At 41.0% G+C, this 25,381-nt stretch overlaps 2 protein-coding genes across 3 annotated transcripts in view; one reads left to right on the top strand and one right to left on the bottom strand.

Annotated features, from left to right (window-relative positions):
* itprid1 (ITPR interacting domain containing 1) overlaps window positions 1-25,381 on the top strand; it is a 35,860-nt gene that overhangs the window by 7,206 nt on the left and 3,273 nt on the right. The window contains exons 5-16 of one of the 2 annotated variants that reach the window (XM_027274189.1): window positions 7,557-7,610; window positions 9,489-9,537; window positions 11,903-11,980; window positions 12,075-12,277; window positions 12,857-13,341; window positions 15,021-15,133; window positions 15,318-15,542; window positions 15,857-17,560; window positions 20,223-20,350; window positions 20,549-20,660; window positions 21,834-22,130; window positions 22,672-22,722. In XM_027274189.1, coding sequence (XP_027129990.1) covers window positions 7,557-7,610; window positions 9,489-9,537; window positions 11,903-11,980; window positions 12,075-12,277; window positions 12,857-13,341; window positions 15,021-15,032 — 881 coding nt within the window. In that variant the 3' untranslated portion in view covers window positions 15,033-15,133; window positions 15,318-15,542; window positions 15,857-17,560; ... (2 more) ...; window positions 21,834-22,130; window positions 22,672-22,722. Of the gene's footprint in view, window positions 1-7,556; window positions 7,611-9,488; window positions 9,538-11,902; window positions 11,981-12,074; window positions 12,278-12,856; window positions 13,342-15,020; window positions 15,134-15,317; window positions 15,543-15,856; window positions 17,561-20,222; window positions 20,351-20,548; window positions 20,661-21,833; window positions 22,131-22,671; window positions 22,723-25,381 lie in introns of those variants that run through there. The other variant, XM_027274188.1, reaches the window with a different exon arrangement.
* Window positions 1,893-5,687, bottom strand: LOC113744472 (uncharacterized). Its single transcript, XM_027274190.1, has 2 exons — window positions 5,627-5,687; window positions 1,893-3,219 (listed from the first exon to the last, which is right to left on the bottom strand). Exons 1-2 carry the CDS (start codon window positions 5,677-5,679, stop codon window positions 2,649-2,651), a joined length of 624 nt encoding a protein of 207 aa, XP_027129991.1. The 5' UTR covers window positions 5,680-5,687; the 3' UTR covers window positions 1,893-2,648.

Below are 25,381 nucleotides of genomic sequence, written 5' to 3'. Positions count from 1 at the left end.
CCCCAAACTGCTCCCGAAGGCCATTGATGCCATCGGTGTGTGAATGTGTATGAATGGGTGAATGAGATATGTAGTGTAAAAGTGCTTTGAGTGGTCAGAAAGCTAAAAAGGAGATATATAAGTACCAAACCCATGTCATAAACCATATACACATACACGTTTTTTGATGAGTTGATGATACACATTTTCAGAGAACCTTCAGAGAACCCCAAAAATAATTGTGATTGAATAATACTTATACTTATAATTCTACTTCTACTAACAATAATAATAATGGTGGTGAGACAAGATCAAAGTAATTGTGGAAAAGCTGTCTCACCCTCTTTATGACAAGGTATGGCCATGGCATGGAGGATGGGCAGGTTATTCAGCCACCAAGATGATCATACTACAGATGTAGCAACTTAAAAGTTCCCGTGTTTCCGTGACGGGACCGTGACTGGTCCGTCACAGGTCCGTCACAGGTCCTTGGCTGGCACGTGACCGAAATGTAATCCCCCGCGATGACGTAGTCAGTGAGGGCCCGACTGGAAACGCCCCTAAGCAGTCTGTGTGAAAACCAGCTGCAATGCCTCATTTGTCCACGGGGAGGAGCAGTGATGTTCCGCTCTCACCGTAGACTGTCTAAACTAAGACACATCTGAACAGATACGCTGGGGTGAGCGGGTGACCCGATCAGCTGAGACAGAGCACAATCATGGATGTGGTTAGTGGTGCAAAGGATCATCATGATCCGTTCATATCGCCCCACACAGCACCAAGTATTCCACGGATTGGTTGATGGGGAAAAACAGTTGTGATAAGATAACACTGAGCCGCAACTCCATGTCACGCACAACAACAACATGCCAACATAAACTTGTTATTAAAGAAAACTCCGCCCGTAACTGTTTTTTAAGAGTTATATCTGTTTGATGCTTTCTGAAGCCTGCAGTATGAAACACGTTCGATTTCTGAATATTCCTCTGAACGCCATAGTGGCCATATTGATAGTACAGTATACTGTACAGTATGATGGATACTGATGTCCAGCTGTGGCTTTCACTACATGCAGATTAAGAGGGAGCGACAGAGAGAGAGAGTGCGCGAGAGAAAAGCTTCGGTAATTATGTACAGTGAGGACAGAATAACCTAGATGTTGTTGATTTGGTAAACAGTTAACCAATAATAAATAAAATATATCATAACATTAATGTGACTTGTCGAAAGCTGGGCGCAGAGGAGACCACCGGGCTCTGGCTCCCTCCAGCATGAACTAAAACACAGCACGGACACTTCAGAAACTATTCGGAATGAGTACTGTACTGTAGGTTCCTGACCCCTGATCTATGGCCACCACTAGTCTTTACATAATTACTGAAGCGTCTCTTCTCTTGTGCTCGCGCACTCTCTCTCGCTCATCTGCATGTAAACAACAAACTAACCCTTAAAAAAGTTACAAAAAACGGTTCGGACGTCTCGGGGCTGCCAGGCCTGTCTGTCAGACCTGCAGATACAAGCGAGGGTTTATTTTTTTAATTAACAGTTTATTTGGAGGGGAGGGCTTGGTGTTGTTGTGCGCGACATAGAGCTGCAGAGACGAGCGTTTTTCTCTAAAAGTCGGTCTATTCCACTGCAGCGGTGCCTCCATTTGCAAAAAGAATTGAAGAATAACAACAGCAATAATACCTCCTATTGAATATTTGATCACAGTTTGATCGTTGTGAGACGCCATTTAAAGAGGGAGAATACCTGGTGATTAACAGCCCTTTGGAAGCCCTTTGTTATGTAGGTATCAACCTTTTGTTTGCACTTGATGGGCCTCCCCCCCCCACGTGTCACGCAAATCAGAGCGGAAAATGCAGCTGGTACTGTGTATGAGTACTGTGTACTATACAGTAGCCTTGTGATTGGAGTGTGCTCATGAACATGAATGGCTCCTTTTCAGTGACCATAGGCTAAATGGCGTAAAGCGTAAATGGAAAGAATTACGGGTGAATCAAGTGTGAAATAAGTCAAGTTAGTTTGGTTTTAATAAAGTTTGCAGTATACGCTTATGAAACCGTCATATGTGGTGATGTGATGATAGAGACATATATTTAGGAGAAGTTCGGACTGAGAGACCTGTGGTTTTAATGCAAACGAAGATTTTACAAAACAAAAACCCAAACGGTCGTATTGTGCTTAATTTGACGTTCACCCACACCCATTCACTCATTTCGTGCTGACGTGTGTGAGCTCATTAACTCTCAATGTGTAGTCACGAATACCTGGAGGATGTCTTTTAAACAGTGACCATAGGCTAAATGGCGTAAAGCGTAAATGGAAAGAATTATGGGTGAATCGAGTGTGAAATAAGTCAAGTATGTTTGGTTTTAATAAAGTTTGCAGTATACGCTTATGAAATCGTCATGTGTGATGATGGATGATGGTGATGATGGCAACACGTTTCTGTTAATCCCACAGGCGTAAAGAAAACTCCATGATGCAAGAATCTTTTTTGCAATTGTTATATTTAAGTGCACAGGCACGCATGCAAATCAAACAAAACAAACGTATAATAACACCTCTAATAATGAAACAATAATACTATGTATGTATATATATATATAAATATATATATATATCTGTATATACACAATTCACAACAACTTTGTGGCAAATGTCCTTCAGCGAGTGAAGCCAGCGCGCTGCGTCTCTGGATCAGCCTTTCGGGGACTCCTTAGTCTTTCATTAATTCGGCTCCGGACCTTTTGCCACTGGTCCCCAGACAGGTTCGGGAAGCGCTGGGAAACGTGCTGGTGCACTCGTTCTTTTAAATTGTCCGGCAGTGGCCGTTTGCCGTTGGTGCCGCTCCAATTCACGTTCTTCCCCCAACACTTATAAACCTCAAATGGGGTTAGCGCCATGAACACACTGGCAGCGTATGTGTCCGGTCGCGTCTGGCACAGTCTAAAAAATTCCTCCTCCCGTTCGGCAGGTAGGGCTCTGACTGCCACGTCCGGCGTGACAGCACATGGAGCCACGGGATCTGGAGCTGGGAGAGTGGGGTCCCCTGGTGTGTCTCCGAACGTCAGCCGACGTCTGGCACCTGGGCTGCTTGGTGTTGGTGGTGGGGGACTCGCCAACCTTTGCAGACACTCCCTGATGTCCATTACTGCCTCTTCCACTCGGACCAGTCTCTCTGTGAAGCTGTCGGGGATGCCATCAGGGACCCTTGTAGCTTCCACTGCGGCTACCCGGCTTTTGAGGGCCCGGATCTCGGCCTCAAGTAACCCCTGGACCGAACCGGCGTAGCTTCCTGCCACGGAGTTGACAGTGGTTGCCTGTACAAGAAAAGGAGAAGACAAGATTATAAATTTAGCCTCTTCTGTACACTCCCAAGGTCACTCTCTCTGAATAAATCGGGGTCGATTCAATAGATATAACTTACCGCTTTTTTTTTTACAAGCCGCACGTTTGCTCTTGCTCTTGGTGTGGTTGTTGATGTCCGTGGCCTCGTGAGCGGCGAGGGCTGCTTTGTCTAGTGGGAAAGAATCAGATTAATTTGCTGCGTTCATCAAAGCAGGTATTTCACTCAGGTGAATTTGTTCAGGCTGAAAAGCAACAGTGGCATAACTTACCTTTGATAAGACACGTCTTGGCCTCTTGGCTGCTGTAGTATAAAAAGTGCCGGCTTCCATCTCAGCGTAAAGAAGTCCAGAAAAATGTGAAGGTCTTGAGTTTCACGGGCATTTAAATGTTGAACTTTGGTGTGGGCGTGTTCGTTCGCAACGCATAATTTACATATGCATATTTACATATGCATATATAGACTCTGTCAGACGCAGAGCCTCTAAACTGTCGAGATGACGCGCATCAACAAGGAGAGTTCCCAGCAAGTGCGTCACATGCGAGCTAATGGACAATCAACGCGAGAGATTCAGAAAAATTTAGCAGCACGGGGCATCAAAGTTTCAGAAAGAGCGATAAGAAAGCACTACAAGGAGCCACAACCACGCCGCTCACGTCCGAGAAAAATGCACAAGTAAGTTTCATATCAATGGATAAATGTAAAACAAACAAAGACCAATAACAATTTATAGAATTCACATTCTATATGGCAATTGTAATGTTTTTGGATTTGTCTAATTTTTCCTTCTTTTCACAGTGCTATTCTAAATGCCATTGATGAGATGACAAAGGCAAACGATGAGATGACGGCCGCTGCAGTACAGCTCAAAATCCGGTCCGATTTTGGAGTTCGTCTGAGTCTGACAAGTATCCGCAGTGCTCGCAGAAGTATGGGCTGGAAATTTGGCAAGACCCGCTTCTGTCCAATGATAAAAGATCGCAACAAAGCGGCGAGGCTGCAACAGGCGACTCTGTGGAACAACTCCGGGGAGACCTGGCATAATGTTCTTTTTACGGATGAGACAACAGTTTCATTGGAGCACTACGCCAGACAGAGTTTCCACAGGAAGGACCACTTCGTTGCCAAACCTCAGCCAAAACATCCACTGAAGCTGCATGTTTGGGGAATGATTTCCCGGCAAGGTGCAGGTCCAATGGTAACCTTCGAGGGAATAATGGACCGTCAATACTTTGAAGAGGCCATCATTAAAGAACACGCTGCACCATACATTAGGGCATACTTTGGGTCTGATCATCGCTTCTTCCAGGACAATGATCCAAAACACACTGCTGCTGGAGCATACATGGCGTCCGAGGGGATCAACTGGGTGAAAACTCCACCAGAGTCACCGGACTTGAATCCCATTGAGCTTGTCTGGCATTCCATGAAAGACTTTATTCGCAAGGAGGCGAAGCCAGGCACAAAACAGGAGCTCGTCGAGGCCATACAGACGTTTTGGCAAACAAGAGTCACCGTGGAATTTTGCAACAGACTTATCTCTGGACTTTCAAAAGTTGTCCGGTGTATTATTAATAATGAAGGGGGGCATAGTGGAAAATAAACAGTGGTGTCCATGTAGAATAAAAACATCACCTATATACTGCAAACTTTATTAAAACCAAACATACTTGATATTCATACTTGATTCACTCGTAATTCTTTCCATTTACTGTCAGTGTATATATATATATATATAGTATTATTGTATTATTATTAGAAGTGTTATTATACGTTTGTTTTGTTTGATTTGCATGCGTGCCTTTGCACTTAAATACATAACAATTGCAAAAAAAAAGATTCTTGTTTCAAGAAGTTCTATTTAGCCATAATAATATCCACGAAGCTGCCAGTAAAACACAGTAAAGACGTCACATCCATGATTGTCTGTCCTGCATTTTCAACTCTGATTTGTGTGACACGTGGGGGGAAAAAGGCCCATCAAGTGCAAACAAAAGGTTGATACCTACATAACAAAGGGCTTCCAAAGGGCTGTTAATCACCAGGTATTCTCCCTTTTTAAATGGCGTCTCACAACGATCAAACTGTGATCAAATATTCAATAGGAGGTATTATTGCTGTTGTTATTCTTCAATTCTTTTTGCAAATTTTTAAGGGTTAGTTTGTTGTTTACATGCAGATGAGCGAGAGAGAGTGCGCGAGCACAAGAGAAGAGACGCTTCAGTAATTATGTAAAGACTAGTGGTGGCCATAGATACTGTAGATTAATGCGCCAATGCCGGCCCGGCATTAGCGCGATCAGCTGTTCCCGGAGTAAACAAAGGCAGCTGTCCAGGTGGAAGCGGCATTTAAAAAACACGAGAAAAACTCAAAAACTTTCTAAAAACAACATTGCTAGAGAGATCAGGACTCCACAGAGTTACAGCGAAGAAAACAAAAATGAACAAAAGAGAAAAAAAGTCAAAAAGCGACCTCAAAGGCTGGAACAGCTTTGAGAATAGATTAATGGTGATATTTTTTTATCGCCTGATAAGAGTCTCACCTTAACGCAGCAGCACGCATAACGGCCCACCACTAGTAAAGACAGAACAGACTAGATGTTGTTGATTTGGTGAATGCTGACATGTTAGATATAAACACCTTAAATTTAATTTCAATTCATGAACACGCTCAAATCATACGGCTACTGTATAGTATGCAGTAGTCAAACCAGCTGCATTTTCCGCTCTGTGATCTGTGACACTGGGAGACCAAAAAGCCCATTACTGTAAGCGCAAACAAAAGGTTGAGCAACGAGAATGCTAACGAGGTGTGTAAGCTACGTCATCTCCAGGTAGAACAACTGTAAAAAAGTTCTGTGAGAGAAGCGCCATCTCCTGGTCATACCCTGTAATTACACGAATGGGTGGAGTTACAGTAAAAAATAGACACGCCCGGGAGAAGGAGGGGGGTCTCTCCTTTCCCGGGACTTTGCAGGGAACCGGCTGGAACTCAGCTGGAAGACGGCTGCCATTCAGCTGGCGTTCAGCTTGAACGGGAACTTTTAAGTTGCTACTACTGTAGGTGGGAAACTACTTCATGCCTGCTGCCATCAGCCTGTACAACAATGGAGGCCACAGTTTATCTACTGGACTGTTAATATAATAATAATGCACTACACTATAGATGTACATGTATACAAACATTCTATCTTATGCCTTTTTTCATTTTTTTACTATACCATGTAAATGTTACATTAACTTAATTTATATTTTACAGGTATAATATACTTTTATTACATTAGGTTCCATTATTTGATCATGTGATATATTAATCCGGTGTTTGCTGTTGACATTGACTTAACTCTGTTGTCACTTTAATTCAATTCAATTTCATTTATATATCACCAAATAATAACAAAAGTTAGCTCACAAAACTTTTATAATTTATAGAGACCAACAATTCCACCATGAGCAAGGATTTGGTGACAGGTGGAACAAAAGCTTCCCCAGGATCTAGCTCATGGTGGCTGGCCATTGAGTCAACTGCACCACTGTTACTTTACCTGGAATTTTATTTCCAAATGGTATGGTTAGTACTGTGACCTCACAGCAAGAAGGTTCCTGGTTTGAACCTCAGCTGGGGCCTTTCTGTGTGGAGTTTGCATGTTCTCCCCCTTGTCTGTGTGGGTTGTCTTCAGGTACTCTCACAGTCCAAAGACATGACCTTAACAGGTAAATTGATGACTGTATTGTGAGTGTGAATGGTTGTTGTAGTCAGCATTAGTGATTTGAAATTAATGTGGGCTGCAACAGGTAGCCAGTGGAGCTCGATGAGCAGCGGTAAACATGTGGGTTGATTAAAGATCAGGCTTTTGTTTTATATACAGTGCCTGTATTATTTCTTTCTTTTACTTTCTATATTTCTACTTCTTTCTATACTACAGTATTTATTTTTGTCTGTCTGTTTCTTAATACTGTGATGTTAAAACCAACCAAGTTCCCCACTACACTTCAATAAAGGTATCTTATCATCCCCTCATTTCTTCCCACAGTACTTCAGGACATGTTTTAATATGAATATTAATATGTATGGACAGACTGGTGTTGCAATTTCGTGTACTGTACTTGTACTGTTTTAATGACAAATAAAGCCGATCCCATCCCATCCCATCCCAATAATATCAATTCCATTCAGTAACTGTATTTTCTGGTTCTCATGTTGCTGTGTCCTGTGTCCCCTGCAGAGCCTCAAAGGAGAAACCCTAGCAGTGATGATGACCTGGTCCTCGGTGTAGAAGGTAACAGCCTCCTCTCCTTGAATTGTAGCTCCAATCCTCAGCAGGGAATCTTTCCAGGCACATTCTGGCAAACAGACCTCTGGAATAGATTAGTGTGTGAAAGAAAGACAGGCTCGTTTAAACCTCTTGTGTATTTACACTGAGGTTGCTGATGTGTGTAGGGAAGGGCAGTGTTGTATTGCCTTGGTATAACAAAAGTGCAAGGCACACTAACTTGAAACATACTGTCATTATCCTCACAATATTAACATGTAGGCTCATAACACATGATATTAAAAAGTTGTACTTGTGATAATGCTGTGTTATAGCAACAGTTAAAATGATTTACAAGATCAAATAACATAATCATTAACAACACATCATTAACAATATAAATCCAACCAATGTGCATGTACTGTATGTTATAAATAAGTAATGACCTGTTGAATGAAAGTATTTAAATCAACATGCAAAACAATTGTTGACATGAACAGGCAAAAACTCTGCCCAACACAGACCCAGATTCTATGACCTGTTAAAGTTCATAAAGCCATTCAACCTCCGCCATTATCCCTCTCCCCAAATAACATACAGGGCTCCAGATCCTGTCACCCTGACCTCTGTTATTGTTCTTCCTGCGACAGCTGAAGAAGTTCAGCTTGTGAAATATGGTTAGATGCACTTTTACACCATGATAAATGAGTCCATCTTAACCTCCTCCATCACCATCTGGTATGCTGCTGCCACTGTCAAGGACAAAGGCAGACTGCAGTGATTGGCTGATATCCTCACGTCTCTAGGACCTGTACATCTCTGGGCTCCTAAGATGAGCAGGAAAAGCCCTCCCCACTGGATCAAACATTTTTAGACACTCCACTCTGGCCGGATGCTGCAGTCTATCAGGACCAATATCTAAACTGATTACATTACTTATGATCAAAAACTAGCAAGTCAACAACTTCACAACCAGGTCAGCAACAGCAGACCCAGCAGCAGCTAATATTACTGACTAGTCCAACAGCAGTCAGCCCAGCTCTGTGTCTGTCTTTCAGCCTTTTATTTCACCAAGCTCTCACCAACCACTAAAAATCAATGCCCCTTTCAGTCTCTTCTTCTCTGCCATTATGTCCATAGAGGTTATCCAGCTCTGATTCAGCATTCCTTCACATCCTGGGCCTAAAAACCTCCAGCTATTTCAAAACAGTCCTAAATGCCTGTGGTACACACACTAACACTCCTAAACATTTTTGCCATAAAATCAGTCAAATAGCTGGTAGGTGGTTTGTGCCGTTAAGAGTTATGTACTTCTTGGCAGTGTTTGTACCCGGAGCACAAAGTTACATAGTGTGAGAACAAATATATAGGGTACAGAGTGGGAGTGACAGAGACACCATGATGTTAGCATAGCATAAACATGATATAAATCTGTTATTTTATGTTAGAAAAGTTACTCAGTGGGGCTTTGAAGGAAACAGATGGCTCTTTCACCCAAATGCCTGCACGTTAAGTGGACGTAGGACAATTTTTTTTTGACTGAACTGTTAAGGTATGATAGTACAGAGAGAGAAGAACTACTTGACACCATGCCAGTGTCAAATAGAGTCCTAGTCTGGGAGAGGGAGGGAGACATGACTGCCAAAATCCAGACACCCTCTGGAGGAAGAGTGGGAGGGTGAGAGACACAGCCAGAGAGAAACACTTTCCAAATATAGCTCGAGGAGCCCTGACACTAGACCTGGACAGGATGTACTGACATTAACCCAGCAGAAAATCAAGAATATATTTCCCTGTGTTCTACCTTTTCCTTTCGTGATGTTTCCCTTTCTGCTTGTGTAATTTATGGCTCCACATGCCCTGTTTGCTTCCCCGTCCAGATAACATGACATTTCTTCCCTGCAGCGTCTTTATATGGTAACCAGGGAGTGAGGACCGTCCAGGAGTTTCTGCGGTAAGGATGCCTCTCTTCTTCTTGTTTTTGTCTCCTATCAGATGTACAGAGCCACACAGCCAGCAGTGTAGAGTGAGGTTGAACTCGTCACGCGGTGCTGGAATGGAATGCATTGCCGCTATGAAAGTACTTCAGGAGTCTAATTCTTCAGTTAGTTTAAATCGTTCATGGATAAACGGGATCTTGGATGCAATTTGAAAAGATGTAAGGTTAAATCTAGGTTTGTGTTACAATTAAAACTACTACTGGAACTGAATCAGGCTGGTACACTATTGTAGTTCTATTAAACACAAAGACTGCAGTGAGTCAGAGGTCTGTGAAACTCTTGACATTTCCCTCATCCGGTAAGATTATACAGGTCTTAGATCAACAAATCTACATTTCCCAAATTTCAGTGTAATGCTTAATTTTTGACATTTTCCATGTCAAAAACACATTGCTTATGTTAACCCTGTGATGGGACCTTTTCTCTCTCTACTGCTGCTGGTTCCCTTCACACTAAGCAAATCTGTGGCAGGTTCTCTCAGGTTTTGAGGTTTTTACATTGCTTTGCCTATAACATAGCTTTTAAAGCCCAGTATGCTGTTGTGGGTTCTGAAGACCACTGAAGGCTATCTGCAGCAACAACAAGCCCAGATCTAACACATGTTCAGCATACCTTCATAACACACTGTGATCTCATGTTCATGACACTGTTTTGCAGGCAAGGTTTTATGGTGTTCCTCAGAGAAGATCAGAGGGATAGAACATATTTGTGAATTCTTAAAAATAGGAGTCTGCTCATTATTTGATTTTATTGCATCTTTCATAATATCTTGTACCTTTTGAAAATGCTGTGTATAACCAGGGCAAACAAGCAAAAATTCTGAGCAGATTTACCCTGGCCTTGTTTCCTTGCATGCCATCAGTTTGGCTGGTAGCCTGGTAATTTTGTTTATAACTCAAACAGATAAGAAATAAAATGTTAAGAGGCAGATATATGGAACACATGCAAACAAGTAAGAGGGAAAGATAGTGAGGGAGAGAGAGAGAAAGAGAGGAAAGCACATTACATAACATTCACTTGAAGCAGACAGCAAGCCGTTATAAAGCCATGAACTATAATGTGGTTATAGAAAGCTCCATTATGTTGAGAGGAGCTGATAACCTTATGCAAAATTACCGAATGATTAGTGTTACCAGTCTGAGCTTCATAGAAAGTCTGAAGAGGATGTGGTATTAATTTTTTAATCATCTTTTTGAGGTCATTAGCAAACAAATGTTTGGTGGTCAGTTTAAACACCATTAAAAGGTCATCTACTACTGCAGTTTGTCTTTGACTTACAGTAGGGTTCAGGCCTGATAACCGCATCTGGACCTGAACAGATAGTTAGACACGTAACTACAAGTCATATTTACCAGGCAAATAAGCCTCACCTCTCCCCTCTGCACAGCACACAGCAGAGTTTGCATAGAAAGCGAAAGGATCAGGGAAAAGTTATTACAATGCTTCACAGCTGCACAGAAAATAGGAATCAGCAAAAAGCAGAGGGGATAAGTATACAGAATCAAAGACAGCAGATCAGCAAAGACCAGCAGCAAGATGTGAGTTTGCAGCAGCTGTTATTCCCTGTATGTATGCATTGTTTCTGTTATCTATTGTAGAGGACTCATTCAAATCTTACAGTTATTCAACTATGTATTTATATATTCAGCCTCTTCATTCATGTGCCTGTAGAGACATACACAGAGGATAGGTTGCAGTTTGGTTGACATTTGGTTTTGAACAATAGAAGCATCACCACAGGATGTGTCAGTGTCCAAATAAGGTAATGTCAGAACTGGCTATAACGAGTGATCAATCAGGCCACTGATTATCGAATGATAACTCACAATTCATTCAGGTCTGTGTATGACTTACTACTTTACTTTCACATGCTCTGGTCATTTACTTAAACAGCTGGGCACTAGCTGTTGCATGTTGAATTTGTCAGACGTTAATCCTACAGGCAGTGTTTGTGGCTGCAAGTGTGTGTGATGTGTGATGAGTCAAAATAAATGACTGTGTGTTGAAGGTGATGAGGAACATGTGACCCTAGTGCAAACAGTGTGACTCACTGACATGTTCTTAACAGTGGACACATAACACTTGGTATTAGTTTAGTAGCTAGTTTGTAGCATCAGTTCATTGTTGGTTTGGTATTTAATAACAGAAATAAATAGAATGTCCTTTAATCTGAATATACTGGATTTAAAATATGCAGATCATAATTTGAATGTTATTATTAGTTTATCAGTAAAATGTAATGTTACACATCTTGAAGTGCATCAGCAATTAATAAATAAATGCACACATCTGACTTTGTTGTTTACTGTTCCTATTTAGGTGGAGCAAGTCAAGTCCAGCTCTCAGCAGGTGGAACAGCGTCAGCTCAGCAACTTCAGCTCACTCTGGGCCTCTCAGGTAGGCACTGGTTCACACACACACGGACTCACTTCATATGGAACTGTAGTAGTGTACATTAGTGACTGAGTTCTGTGCAATGCTCCTTTGGCAGTGTGATGGACATACTCAACCTGTGGAATGATGATCCCGAGGAGCTTCTTTTGGACCTTGGCTTTGGTTGTGATGAACCTGACCTCTCTGGACGCATCCCAGCTCGATTTATCAATTATCAGTCTCAAGCAAGGGGAATAAACCTCCAGGTGTTTCTAGAGGCCCAGAAGAGCCGGTTGGATCTTGAAAATCCAGATGTCAGCAGTAAGTCTAACTTTCAGCAATGTCATCAGTGATATATGTAGTATGACAATGTTTAATCATGTTATCCTAAAACAGCCCAGAGCAGCCCAGATGAAAAGTACACTTAAGTGTTATATATAGTCACATGCAAGAACAAATATCCCAGCACACACAGATCGACTGAATTCATGTCCTGAGTCAGATGTCAGATGAAGTCAGATTAACCGTCTGTTTCTACTTGATACTTGATACTTGATACTTGATACCTGATACTTGATACCTGATACCTGATACCTGATACTTGATACTTGATACCTCAGTGACCCTCAGGACATGATTACACATTCAAAGATGTTTGGTGCAACTATTATGATTAGTCTAATTAAAGGTAATGTGGCAAAAATATCCACATTTTTAATTCAATTGAAATAATGTATAATATGATATACATAATGGTACAGTCACATGGTTGACAGGATTTCTGTATATATTTGAATGGTTTTGCTATTGCTAATGGTGTTTGTTATTGTTTCAGAAGTTAGTTTAGAAATGTCACATCTGGTATAATACTGATTTTTCCTTCTCCTCTGTGTCCTTTAGATCGTTTTCGAGAGCTTGAGGTTCTCCAGCAGGTGACTACAGCATTCTCTACTTTAGTGGGCTCTTCCTCCTCCCCTCTCAGCGCACCCCAGGGGAAAGACCTGCCTCCCGAGGCCCGGGAAAAGAGGAGGCGTATGGGCCAGCTGTTCAAACGAGTATCAAAGAAGTCACTCAGCCAAATGCACAAGAATAAATCCCAGGACCTAACTACACCTGCTGCACCTGACTCACTTCAATACACAGCTGGCCTCGGAGACAAGAAAGTCCTCTTAAAAAGAGTCAAACATGTACCTCAGGAGATTGTGTGTCTGAGTCCTCTGGCAGAGGAGCAAGGACCAGGTCCAGACCCTCAGGCATTGCATCGTGTGCCTTCTTTTATAGCCCAGGAAGGAGCAGTCACACGCTGGTCCCAGAGCCAAGCCAAGGCTTTTTTACAGAGGAAGAAGAGCCCAGGACAAGTCAAGGAATCATTTGAAATGGAAGAGGCAAGTCAAACTGCAACTGCAGTTCATTGAAGGCATCAGGCATTAGGTATTAGGTTGTTTGTATGAAGCCTATGCACATAGTAGTAGTAGTAGTAGTAGTAAGTCTAGTAGTCTGTAAGCATGAAAACATTTGTACTCTGTCAGATGTTTAACAGATTCTCCAAACTGTCATTCCAGGACTAATGTGCTTTTGTCTTAGCTTTAACATATTGTATTTATTCATTTTCAAATAAAATCAAATCCAATTTTATTTGTATAGCCCATTTTATGATTATACAGAAAAAATGCTTTATGCAGAAACAGGCACATATGGGGCACACAGTGGGAATAACAGGGATACCACTGATTACACATCAGTGCAGCATCAGCACCATTTTGATTGATGATTTATGAGTTATTTAAGGGCTGATAAGTTACGCAGTGTTGCTTTAAGTGTAGGTGTATGTTATTTTCAAAAATGTTTTCATATATTTTCCTGCTGTCATATTACTTATCCACTTGTTTTAGTGTATCCAGCCTGAAATGACAACAGTCCAATATTTTGAGAAATGTGGTTTTATTTCTTCTTTCAAAGATGCATACAAGAGGGCATCAATTTCATGACAGAGATAGAACAAAGACTGGAAGAACCAAACTACATGAGCTTTTTCTATCACACATTGGTACTGCACTCGATGATATCATTCAAATAGACACAGAAAAAATAAAAGAAAATGTGCAACTGGTGAAACTCACCTCCCTAATATTTTGGCTTGACAGGAGAGCCGTGACATGAACTATAACCAGCAATGACCCCCATATGAAAATGACAGAAGCCTTTAATGATTTTGCATTTCTGCATCATGACTGGTAAGACAGTCCCATCATGTATGCAAATGACTTATAAATGTATGTGCCCAAATCAAACTCCAAAGCAGAACAAGTTGCTTGTGTTGCAAATGTTTCATTTACCTCTCACTTATTCAGTTTAGTGATGAATGTTTTTGCTTGTAACAAACTTATGACCCACCTGAAGTTACTGGTCCTCCCGTGTAGCTCGCTGTTACACTACTTTCATCAAAACTGTGGATCTGGAATGAGACATGAAAGCAGACAACAATAATAAACTTTGCAAACAAGTGGATAAGTAATATGACAGCAGGAAAATATATGAAAACATTTTTGAAAATAACATACACCTACACTTAAAGCAACACTGCGTAACTTATCAGCCCTTAAATAACTCATAAATCATCAATCAAAATGGTGCTGATGCTGCACTGATGTGTAATCAGTGGTATCCCTGTTATTCCCACTGTGTGCCCCATATGTGCCTGTTTCTGCATAAAGCATTTTTTCTGTATAATCATAAAATGGGCTATACAAATAAAATTGGATTTGATTTTATTTGAAAATGAATAAATACAATATGTTAAAGCTAAGACAAAAGCACATTAGTCCTGGAATGACAGTTTGGAGAATCTGTTAAACATCTGACAGAGTACACATGTTTTCATGCTTACAGACTACTAGACTTACTACTACTACTACTACTACTATGTGCATAGGCTTCATACAAACAACCTAATACCTAATGCCTGATGCCTTCAATGAACTGCAGTTGCATTACTAAGTTATGATTTGAATGCACTGCCCTCCCTCCTTTTGCTTTAACTTTCTTCCCTCTTGTTTGAAAGCAGTGCAGGGTGTAATACGGACCAACAGCTGCCAGTCAGACAGCAGTGGTTTTCTAGAGGAGCCCCTCATCCCCTCCCACTCTCAGCAGGTGTCATCACCATCTGATCTCATCAAGGTCTCTCCACTAATTTCTACATACTTACCTCTGTCATAAGTGCACTGCTAAATCATTGTACCCGTTAAGTAACTAACACTGACTGGATGACAGATTGTGCTAAACCACTAAAATATAATGCACAGTGTTTTACAGTATAACAGTTGTTTAACAATGTTTGACTGTATTGTCTACTTAATTGTAGGCTCTGTCAGGACTGTCAAAGGAGGAAATGGACAGCCAAAGCAGTGACAGGCCAGACTCCTCAACTCTCCTACCCTCACTATGTCCTTCATCACTGCATTCATTACTCTCTGACTCTTCCCCGTCTCCTGACTCATTGTGTCTCTCAGAATCTAACATGCAAATGTCAGAGACAGTGAAAGCACCAGATCAGGATCAGTCTCCACCTGCTTTACTGCCTTCAATGGTATGCAAGTACCTCCCTGTTTGCAACATAATTTCCCTCTACCCTTCTCCTGGCTCTTTAACCCCTCTCACATCTACACTTGCAACCTGCTTCACTCATTAGAGGGTTAGAGAGGTTGAGGGTGATCTCCTCTCCTCTATGACTCCAAAGCCACAGCATGCTCTAGTTCAACTCCTCCTGCCTCAGCTTCTTCTTCCTCCAAATTTGAAGACACACACACATTTACATCATACCTGTTTTTCATTATCCTTCTGCTTTAGTGTTTTCAGTGTCTTTCCTATTATGACTATATTCCCTCACTCTCTGTCTCACAGAGTCCAGAAAACAATCAAGAAGATTCACCTTTAAGGGGCTCAGGTGGGAGCAGCCTTTCTGATCCACCTACGAATACACACAAGAAAGAAGACGAAGAAACAACCTCCTCTCTCTCAGTTCAGTCTGACCTAACGACACCCTCTCTCAATTTGGATTCCTTGAAGAGTAAGAATGGTTGTTCCACACTGCCTTGCCCGTCTGCTCACTCTTCCATTCCAGTTTGTCAGCCTGCATGCTCATTACCATCACATGATCTAGATTATGACCCTGTTGGAAGAATTTCAGGGCTGACAGAGCAGTCCATTTCCCAACAGGATGGATCATTTTCTCATGAAGGTAACACAGACCCTTCTCCAGCCTCTCCCATCCAAGATGTTATTTGTGTTAAGATGGATCACCTCTATTTGGACTCAGAGGATACCCTTCATATGAATGGAAAGGGAGAGGTTGAGGGTGAGAGACATACGGACATTGTGCAGACTCAAGAGGCAATTGTTTACAACTCAGATACAGAGAGTTCTGCCGGACTGTCAGAAGATTCTAGATTAGTCCCTAAGGAAGTATCTAACCAAACAGAAGAAGATCCACAGGTCACCTCCTGTAGCTTGCAGGAGATTGCAAATGAAACCAAACCATCAGAGTTAAGAAAAGTCTGTAAAATGGAAAGTGGTGGCAGAGAAAGTGAATCTGCCAGAGGTCCTTTAGTTTTACATGATGATGTTCCAGAGGCACAGAGCAGAACTGAAGTAAAACCTAAAGATCTAATCGAGGTTGACAGCTTAGATCTGGTATTTCAAACCTCTGTGGATGGCTCGGAAAGTGAAAATGGAGATGTGGATGCCTTTTTTCAGCAGCTTGATAATGAAGGTCGTGTCTATTGGGCAGAACCCATCCAGATTTCCAGTTCAACCTCTGTGCTTGAAGAGTCGGGCAGATTTGAATCCTCAGACTTGTTTCCTGGGAATTCTCTGTTGTCTGGAGGCTGTGATGCTCTGGATTCATTTTCATCTACAGACAAAGACACACCTTCATCTTTGTCATCCCCAACAACAATGGACACTGAACAGAACTCAAGAAATGCAACTGCCTCCTCAGATACAACCTCCTCCTTGACTCAAGCCTCCTCCCAATCCCCGTCTGCAGTCTCAGACCTCAAGCCATCAAGCCGCTCTGTTTCTGTCCAGATGTCTTCAACTGTGTCTTCTCACATTGTCAACAGGAAAGATATTCCATACATGACTGACTCAAAACGCACCCCTCTCACTAGTATCCTCCCTTTGGACACTTCTACCCCTTTCCGTGCTGTCCAGTCATGGACAGACCTGCAGATTCAACGCAAATCTGTCACCAAACAGTTATCACATGGGGCTCTCCATAAGGTCCAAAACAAAGCGACTATGTGCATGAGTGCTTCAGAATTGACACAAAGACCTACACTGATCTTCTCTACATCTCCATCCCTCCCTCTGCTGTCTCATGATCAATCACACAACTATCTCCCCGGAATGGCTAGAAATGACCATCCTATGTCAGTCTCTATGGATAAAGGGCTGTGGCCTAATGAGGAGGAAAAGGTGGACCAAAATAGAAATGAAGATGAAGAGCATCTTTGGGAGGGTAATCAGACAGCCACCATATCATGCTACTGCAGCTGTGATCATAGAAAGAATAACAACAAGCAACACACTCTGGGAAACATTCCTGTGAGTAATACTGCACCCTCAATGATCCTTTCAATCAAAAACAACCCTCATATGAAACATTGATAGCTTTACTGTGTGATATTCCAGTTAGTATCCAGTTTAGTTATGGACCACTGAAAACATTTGATTTGGAATTGAGTCACATATCTCCTTGTTTTGCTGACCTTTTGTGATTTCTTGCATGAATACATGTCGCAGCTCAGTTAGATGTGGGGACAGATGCTTTGTGGCTATACTGGAATATGGCAACCCTTTGTTGCAAGTTTTTATGTTTTTAAGGCATGTGAGATTGATAAATATAATTGGGTATCAATAGCATCAAATAAGCTGATTATTGTCTAGAAGAAGAGTGGGGTTTTTTTTAAGAAAAAGTGCTACTTTAAATGACTGTTTTTCAGGTCCTTTGAGGACAGGGGCAGCTTCTTAAAATCAAGCTGGTCTCTAGTGCTCTTCTTTTTTCTTCCACCAGGTGTCACAAAGGCATGTCCTCTCCTCTGCTGCATCTGTACAGTATGTAGTAAGGAGTCCCAGGGCAGCTAATTTGTCTTAGTGTTTTTCACATCATGCATGAAATGCATGAAACAGATGTTTAGTCAAAAAAATGAATATGTTTTTACAAACTACGTATAGGTTCTCTATAACGTTAAGAAATCCCCAAATTACAATCCTAATCATTGCACATTTTGCACAAGTAAACTGCAATCAGCATCCTGTTGCTCACACTCATCATAGGCGTGATCAATCCTGGGAATTACTACACCTACTGAGAGTCACTGCTGCCCAAATAAGGTCAATCTCAAGCCATGTGTAATGATCCTATTGAGTATCGTAAACCTAAGCTTACCTAAGCTATCCTAAGTTACATTGTGTGTCACTTTGGGTCACACATGGTACCTTCTACACAGACACAGTTTGTTTGTACTTTTTTAACAAATTAACTTTCAAACAGCAAGATAGCCAATTGACCAGCCAGTAGCATACTAGAATGCTAATATGCTTTTACAAACTGCATCTAATGAGCACAGTATTAAAAACACATACATGTGAGTTTACTTTACATAAGTTATTGTACTCAATTAGAAGTACTATTACATTTATTAAATATTACTGGACTACTTAGTGAAACTACTGGTGTTAAAATAAGTCAAAAAGTGAAAGTACATTTTCTCCTCAAAAACTACTCATACTTTTAACAACTGATGTAATGCATTATCATCATCAGGTATTCAATCCAAAGTGGAGATCCATGTAGCTCTACTTTCATCAAAGCACATTTCTCTGATTAATGATAAAATACATAGATCAAACCAGGATAATTAGTTCTTTAAAAAATTATGCAGATAAAGCAGGAATGTAAAAAATACTAATGATCACAAAGGTTTTCTTCTTAACTCCAGACATTTAGAAAACGTTAATAATAAAAACTATTACTACATTACAGTTTGAATGAATGAATGTGTATTGTTTGTGTTCACCAATATTAGAAACATGAGTGAGCAGTGAGTCACGATGAGTCCATGTTCGAGTGAGTCACGATGTTTGCACTTTCATAGAACAACATATTTGTTACGATGTTACCATAGTTCTTGAGATGGAGGCCTTTGAAAGCATCATATTAACATGTAAATATCTCATTTGCATGTGGAGCCTGTAGAGCTCTCTCTTTATTCAGTCTTCTCTCCATTCTTGTGTTTTCTCTCTTTAAATGTATCAATGTGTTTCATTAACAACCATAAATGACACCCAAATTTACTGTGTGCTGAATTTACATTGAAATATAAGAAAGACAAAGGCTTATCTCCCTTATATTTAAAGTCTTCCTCATTGTATAAATGTCTTTGTGGAGAACAGGGAGATATCTAGGATCAGGTATACAGTCCATCAGATACAGTAATATTACTAACTAAATATGAAAACAATCTGTTTTTAATAAATAAAAGTTATAATGGAAATAAACAAAATGGACAGAAAAATCAAAAATTGTTACAGTGCTTGCTGCATATACAGTGAACTGAATACACCGCAGCAGTAAATATGCACAGTGCACAACAGTCTGTTACCATAATTACTTATGATTAAAAACTAGCAAGTCGGGGTGTTGATTAGCTCAGTTGGTAGAGCATCCGCCCCATGTACAAAGGCTCAGTAGGGTTTGAATCTGACCTGCGGCCCTTTGCTGCATGTCGTTTCCCATCTCTCCAGCTCCCCACATTCCTGTCACTCTTCAGCTGTCTCTATCAAAAATAATGCTTCAAAAAGCCAAAAAAAATCTTGCAAGTTGACAGCTTTGCTAACAGGCAAATCTGTGGCCTCCTTTAGCTTTTAGGGCTGACTTCAGATCAGGTTTACTCTTGTCCTGGGGCTTCTTGGTAGCCATGTTGGTTAAGTGTGCCTTGAATTTTAAATAAGTCACCATCTGTTCACCTTCTCTGCAACTTACGAAGAACCAAAAATCTCAAATTTGGCTCATCAGACAGGATGTCACTGGTCTAATGTCCATTCTTTGTGTTGTATTTCTACTATTTAATAATATTTTTTTTGTTTTTGTATTTCTGGAGCAATGTTCTGTAACTTAGAAAGAAGAGAAAGAGAAATACAAGCTTGAAAATGTTCTTAACAGGTATTTCTTGCACTTACAAAATGACTTGTATCTTCACCTCAGTACTCTTTGGATGAGTTGGAGGAGATGATGCTGTGTCTGCAGCAGTTCTGCTCTGTGCTCAGCAACATGGAGGAGCAGCTCTCTGAAGACCAGGCGGCAGTTTACAGTGTTCTCTCTGACCAGGATAGGTACTAACTCAAGTTTATCAAGCTTACTTTGTTTAATTCTAAAGGAAATGTCATTTCATCCTTTAAAATTGGTGTTTATGAACTTAAGTTGTTCATGAGCCTGTCAGTTCTCTGTCTCTGTCTAAGATGCTTAAAATACCTAAAAAATCTACATCTCTGACTGTGTGTGTGTGTATATATGTGTGTGTGTGTGTGTAGGGAGAATGTTCGGGACATAGAGGAGCTGAGGCGAGCAGTCAAACAAGAGGCTGAAGAGCTGGAGAAGCAGTTGAATGAACTCGCCCATCACTATGATGATAGCTTGAAAATAGTAAGACACTCAGTCACACCATCACACTCATGATAGGTTGATGGGCCTAAAAAGTGATTTTGCAACTTTTAAATGTCAGTTATCAAATCATGTTTCATTTCTCTAATACTACAGTAGGCCAATAATGTTTATTTTGTCCCACAATATAGTGTTGAGCAGAACATAGTGAGGACTTTGGCTGGAGTTAGTGGGAGTTCAGACAGGATCAGGCGCCGCAGCAAAAACAAAGGTCTTTCAATTAATTTCAGTGAGGGTTGTGCGCTTCTGCACTGGCAGTCAGCAACGCAGGGGTTGCCGCAAAAAACGCACCGGCGTGTGGGAGAGTCGAGCCAGATTAAACTTTTGGGAAACCGGAGCCCCGCATCACATTCCGCAAACCAATCAAAAAACGGCAGTCAAACCAGAAGATGTCCACAGGAAGACAGGAAGAAAAACCTTGGGTATGATCGAATAATCAAAAAGATTAGTTCGTTAGCGTTAGCGTTTCCTAACCACTTTTCCTTGACCTCGATAGAAAATGTCACAAGGTCAAGGAAAGATGTGAAGGAGACTTCATAAGGAGTTAGGAGAAGACGACTGCTCTTACACTGAGACTACGTCATTATGTGACGGAGAATGTTATTGACGTGACCTGTGGTAAAACTACAAAGATGGACTACAAAACGCGCATCTGAGATACTTACTAGACACTCCCCGTGCACTCTTTTAGTTTGTAGTATAATGCAGGAAATATAAACGTGGACAACCTGTGACAAATGTGACTTTATTATCAACGTGAGAATTCAAATAATAAATGAATATTGTCCACCTTGCACAGAGTCAGATGAAGTGTTTGTTAGGCTGGTGTGGTCGCTCACCCTCCTGTCCACTCATATAGAAACATATTAGCAAGTTATGGCAAAGATGATGATTTTCCCAGGAGAGGAAGCCTGTTTGACCAGTGAGATCCCGCGCTGTGCAGGTTCCCATAGAAACCGCACTCATGCGTCCCGCGAAATAGATGGTAAAGTGCCTCATTTATCACCGGCCAAGCTGGCTAGTGAGTTTTTTTAATACACGCCAAAATGAATTTTCACCCGCATTTGGCAGGTTGGTGGGTGTTAATTTAGAGCCCTGTTGTCTAGTGATTGTTTGTGCTGTGTTTCCTGATTATAACTCTCTGTTTTTGTGTAGAAGATGCACAGACTATTAGGCGAGCAGTCTCTGCTCTGCTCTCAACTCAGAGTCTTTGTACCTGGAACGGTGCCCACAACAATGAGCCCCGCCCCCAACAGGACAGTAGCCACTCAGTGCTGTTTGGTGCCCTGGATCCCTCAGACTGACATGCAGACTGGCCACGCCTCTTCCTGGAGCGCCTGGAATGTGGACTCCCCAAGACAGTCACCTCCTGGATCAGAAAACATCTGTGAGGGCCAAGGTCATTCTCCCACAAAGGCAGACAAGCTGGACATAATGGGCCTTCTTCAAAGAGTAAGAATATCACATTATGATCTGCAGGAGGAAACTTCTACTGTGGCCTGAAGATTTTACTATCAATTATTCTAAACCAATATAGTTTTATATGTCCGGGCTGCTTTACACAATAACACATATGCATTTATAATTCACTACAGTGTGTGTATAATATGTGCAATTAATTTAGATTAATTAATCACAGAGCCTATAATTAATTAGATTTTTTTTTAAATCGCTTGACAGCCCTGAATATGACAAGAGCTTTGAGTTGTCGGTAGATACATTCAGGCTAACCTAAAGACAGACTGCACCACAAGAATAACAAACTCTCTCAATCTCTGCTACGTGACATTTAATCACGATTACAGAGCAGGGTGACACCAGATATCTGTTCTTACACTATTTTGAATTGCACACATTGTAGGATATTAAAGAAATACATCACACTATGAGTGAGCACTGATTATATGCATTGAATAAAAAAAATTGATATGCAACGTATAATTCTAAGATGAAGTCATACTACTTTTTAAATGCTGTGTGTCCTGTTTTTCAGTTGAAGGAGTCTCTGCGTCATTCTGTGAACACACACTCACTGGAATGAAAGGTGAGTGAAGAACAACAGTTTGTTTCACTTTTGACATTCTTAATTCAAAGTTTCATCTATTTTCTCCACAATGAAAACTCATGACAGAACGCTTTATATAACTTTGATAACTTAACACATTAAAGTTTTTTGTTCCATATACTATAATACCATAATTATAAACTCTGTTCATTTACAAAGACAGAGAGATGCAGATGTAAATATGATTTTCACACCATCCTGTGTTATAAGTCCTCTTATCATAACACTCTGAGATCAGACTAGAAATCCATGTGTCGTCCTGTCTGAAGTGTGTGAGCTGTGCACATTTTTAGCGCACACCAGCATGTAACTATCTCTACTGGTTTGATGAAAACATTTTGAAAATATGCTTCACATGTGCCAGTATAACTCAAGGATGTGTTTAGCCTAGCTTAGCACAAATATATCACCCATTGGTCTGAGAGAGAGAGAGAGAGAGAGAGAGAGAGAGAGAGAGAGAGAGAGAGGGAGAGACCTATAACAGCATAACTAAGGGATGACCTGAGCCAGCCCTAACTATAAGCTTTATCAAAAAGGAAAGTCTTAAGTCTGCTCTTAAAAGTGTTGACCATGTCTGCCTCCCGAACCCAGAATGGTAGTTTGTTCCACAGAAGAGGGGACTGATAGCTGAAATCTCTGGCTCCCAGTCTACTTTTGGAGACTGTAGGAACCACAAGGAACCCAGCGTCCTGAGAGCGCAGTGTTCTAGAGGGGTAGTAAGGTATTATGAGTCCTTTAAGATAAGATGGTGCCTGACCATGAAGAGCTTTATAAGTAAGGAGAAGAATTTTAAATTCTATTCTAGATTTAATAGGGAGCCAATGCAAGGAAGCCAAAATGGGAGAGATGTGATCTCTGATCTTGGTTCCTGTCAGAACACGTGCAGCAGCATTCTGAATTAACTGTAAAGTCCTAAGAGACTTATTAGAGCAGCCTGATAACAAAGAGTTACAATAGTCCAGCCTAGAAGTAACAAATGCGTGGACTAGTTTTTCTGCATCCGCCTGAGAGACAATGCGTCTCATTTTAGCGATGTTACGTAAGTGGAAGAATGCAGTCCTCGAAATTTGTTTTATGTGGACGTTAAAGGACAAAACCTGATCAAAAACAACTCCAAGATTCTTTACAGTGGAGCTGGAGGCGAGGGTGATCCCATCTAAAGTAACTAAGTCTCTAGAAAGAGAGTTTCTGAGGTGTTTGGGTCCAATTACAAGAACTTCAGTTTTGTCTGAATTTAGTATCAGAAAATTGTAGGTCATCCAACTTTTTATATCCTTAAGGCATGTTTGGAGTTTAGTTAACTGATTGGTTTCATCAGGCTTGACCAATAAATATAATTGGGTGTCATCGGCATAACAATGAAAATTAATAGAGTAATTCCTAATAATGTTCCCTAAAGAAAGCATATATAAACTAAATAGAAGTGGTCCTAGTACAGAACCTTGTGGGACTCCATGACAAACTTTGGAGGATTCATCATTGACGTGAACAAACTGAGATCGATCTAAAAAGTACGATTTAAACCAGCTTAGGGCGGTTCCTTTGATGCCAATTCGATGTTCCAGTCTCTGTAAAAGAATTTGATGGTCAATGGTGTCAAATGCAGCACTAAGATCTAACAGGACAAGTACAGAGATGAGTCCTTTGTCTGATGCCATTAGGAGGTCATTTGTAACTTTGACTAATGCGGTCTCTGTGCTATGATGCACTCTAAATCCTGACTGAAAATCCTCAAATAGACTATTGTTATGGAGAAAGTCACACAGCTGATTAGCTACAGCTTTCTCAAGTATCTTAGACAGAAAGGGAAGGTTTGATATCGGTCTGTAGTTGGCTAAGACCTCTGGGTCTAGAGTGGGCTTTTTAAGAAGAGGTTTAATTACAGCTACCTTAAAGGACTGTGGTACATATCCTGATAATAAAGACAGATTAATCATATCCAATAACGAATTACTAACTACAGGTAAAACTTCCTTGAGCAACCTGGTTGGGATGGAGTCTAAGAGACAGGATGACGGCTTAGCTGCAGAAATGATTAAAGTTATTTGATGAAGGTCGATGGGGGAAAAACAGTCTAAATACATATCAGGTTTTACAGCTGTTTCAAAACTTGCTGTATCAGAATGCAGATCAATGCCTGTTGAGGGCAAGAGGTGATGGATTTTGTCTCTAATAGTTATAATCTTATCATTAAAGAAGCTCATGAAGTCATTGCTACTTAGACCTAAAGGAATAGATGGTTCAGTAGAGCTGTGATTCTCTGTTAGCCTGGCTACAGTGCTGAAGAGAAACCTGTGGTTGTTCTTATTCTCCTCAATTAAAGAAGAGTAATAGGCTGCTCTGGCATTACGGAGAGCCTTCCTGTATGTTTTGAGATTATCTTGCCAGGCTAGATGAAATTCTTCCAGTTTAGTGGCACGCCATTTGCGTTCAGATTTACGTGCCTCTTGCTTTAATTTACGAGTCTGCTGGCTATACCATGGTGCTAGCCTTCTTTGTTTAATTATCTTCTTTTTCAGAGGTGCAATAGAGTCTAGAGTTGTCCGTAATGAGCCTGTAATACTATCAACAAGATGGTCTATTTGTGGGTGGCTAAAGGAAGTAGACAAGTCCTCTGTTACAGTTAGACATGGCATTG

This window comes from Larimichthys crocea, chromosome XXIII, assembly GCF_000972845.2.
Source record: "Larimichthys crocea isolate SSNF chromosome XXIII, L_crocea_2.0, whole genome shotgun sequence".
Lineage (NCBI taxonomy): Eukaryota > Metazoa > Chordata > Actinopteri > Sciaenidae > Larimichthys > Larimichthys crocea.
This window is presented reverse-complemented; position numbering and strand designations above follow the sequence as displayed.

Coding starts and splice junctions, on each gene's coding strand:
- LOC113744472 (XM_027274190.1), bottom strand. CDS start 5,679: ATGCCGCTTCCACCTGGACAGCTGCCTTTGTTTACTCCGGGAACAGCT. Junction 3,220..5,626: donor ACTCCGGGAACAGCTGATCG/CGCTAATGCCGG, acceptor CCTCAAAAGCCG/GGTAGCCGCAGTGGAAGCTA.